General features: G+C 53.4%; 1 protein-coding gene across 1 annotated transcript; it reads left to right on the top strand.

Annotated features, from left to right (window-relative positions):
* Positions 1 to 1184: 1184 nt before the first annotated feature.
* On the top strand, positions 1185 to 1649 carry EAH_00066660 (hypothetical protein; the record flags this gene model as incomplete). The annotated part of the gene is made up of 1 exon (XM_013392664.1): positions 1185 to 1649. One exon carries the CDS (start codon positions 1185 to 1187, stop codon positions 1647 to 1649), a length of 465 nt encoding a protein of 154 aa, XP_013248118.1.
* Positions 1650 to 2092: the final 443 nt, after the last annotated feature.

The following is a 2092-nucleotide window of genomic DNA, read 5'->3' as shown; positions in this document are numbered from 1 at the left end:
TCCCCCCAGCAGCCTTCTGCAGCATACATACGCCCTAAACCCTAAACCCTAAACCCTAAAAGAACAGATAAATACGTATACTATGGAGTTGAATATGTCATTAAGGGTTTAGGGTTTGAGCATTCGTTCTAGGGTTTAGGGTTTAGGGTTTAGGGTTTGCAGCCCGGGCGCCCTGCGCCCCCCGATCTTCTTTGTCTCTTGCGGCTGTTATCTTCCTGGAAGCAGACAAACCCTAAACCCTAAACCCTAAACCCTAAACCCTAAACCTTAAACCCCAAACCCTTGTTTCTCGACTATAACCTGGCTTCTGCTGTCGCTGCCACCCAAACCCTAAACCCTAAACCCTTAACCCTGCAGCGATCTGCTCCCTCAGCCTCAGCCTCTCTGTTGTCTTCTGTTTCTATACAAAGCAGCAGCAGCAGCGGGGGTGTTGCAGCAGCAGCAGCAGCAGCAAAGGCTGCTGCTGCTGCTGCTTCTCCACGACACCGGTTGCTGCTTCTGCGGCTCCGCATACCTGCCTTAGCAGCAGCAGCAGCAGCTGCTGCAGCAACAGCAACAGCAGCAGCCAGATAAATACGTATACTATGGAGTTGAATATGTCATTAAGGGTTTAGGGTTTGAGCATTCGTTTAGGTTCTAGGGTTTAGGGTTTAGGGTTTAGGGTTTGCAGCCCGGGCGCCCTGCGCCCCCCGATCTTCTTTGTCTCTTGCGGCTGATATCTTCCTGGAAGAAGACAAACCCTAAACCCTAAACCCTAAACCCTAAACCCTAAACCTTAAACCCCAAACCCTTGTTTCTCGACTATAACCTGGCTTCTGCTGTCGCTGCCACCCAAACCCTAAACCCTAAACCCTTAACCCTGCAGCGATCTGCTCCCTCAGCCTCAGCCTCTCTGTTGTCTTCTGTTTCTATACAAAGCAGCAGCAGCAGCGGGGGTGTTGCAGCAGCAGCAGCAGCAGCAAAGGCTGCTGCTGCTGCTGCTTCTCCACGACACCGGTTGCTGCTTCTGCGGCTCCGCATACCTGCCTTAGCAGCAGCAGCAGCAGCAGCTGCAGCAACAGCAACAGCAGCAGCAAAACCCACCGTGCAACAGCAGCAAAAGAAACGGCAGCCTCTCGCTGTTCAAGTACATAATGCAATGGGGCTCCTTGCTGCTGCTGCTGCTGCTGCTGCTGCTGCTGCACATGAGCTGTGCTGCGATACTTAAGCCGCTGAATCTGCAGCCGCTGAAGCTGCAGCAGCAGCAGCAGCAGCACTTTGCTGGGTGGAAGTACAGCAACAGCAGCAGCAGCAGCAGTAGCACCAACAGCAGCAGCAGCAGCATCAGCAGCAGCAGCAGCAGCAGCAGCAGTAGCACCAACAGCAGCAGCAGCATCAGCAGCAGCAAGAACAGCCAATTCTTGCAGCAGCCCTTTTGCTTTCTCCATTCGCGCGAGCCCTTGCAGCTGCTGCTGCAGGCCCTCGCAGCCTCTCAAGCGTTAGCAAATCTCACACGCGAGAAACAGCAGCAGGAGCAACAGCAGCAGGAGCAGCAGAAACCGACGCCACAGCAGCAGCTGCTGCAGCAAAGCCAAGAAAACCAGCAGCAGCATCAGCAGCAGCATCAGCAGCAGCAGCAGCAGCAGCAGCAGCAGCAGGACAGGAGTTAGGAAGCTTGCTGCGGCCTCTGTTCCCACTATTATCTCGCAATAAAAAAATAATCCCCTTTGATAATGCTGCGACTTCTCATAAACCCAAGAGTGTTATAGACGTAAACCCTAAACCCTAAACCCTAAACCCTAGGCATATCAAATACCGACCAGGTAGCTCGCGAAAGGCCTCCCGTGCAGTTGTGATGCTGCTGCTGCTGCTGCATTTGCTGCTGCTGCTGCTGCTGCTGCTGCAGGCTGAAGTTGGGGTGTACAGACACCTGAATGCGAATATACACCGCGGAACCTATCGACTGGCTGCAGCTGCAACAGAAGCAGTAGAGGTACCCCCTAAACCCTAAACCCTAAACCCTAAACCCTAAACCCTAAGTTCTCTCCTTTGTGCCTTCTTCACATCGAGCTCACTCAATTTCAGATCCGCCTGCAGTAATCCTGTGCCACCT

The sequence above is a fragment of the Eimeria acervulina genome, genomic scaffold (assembly GCF_000499425.1).
Source record: "Eimeria acervulina Houghton genomic scaffold, Eah_scaff2486, whole genome shotgun sequence".
Classification (NCBI taxonomy): domain Eukaryota; phylum Apicomplexa; class Conoidasida; order Eucoccidiorida; family Eimeriidae; genus Eimeria; species Eimeria acervulina.
Note: the sequence above shows the minus strand (reverse complement) of the source record. Positions and strands in the feature narration are given on the sequence as shown.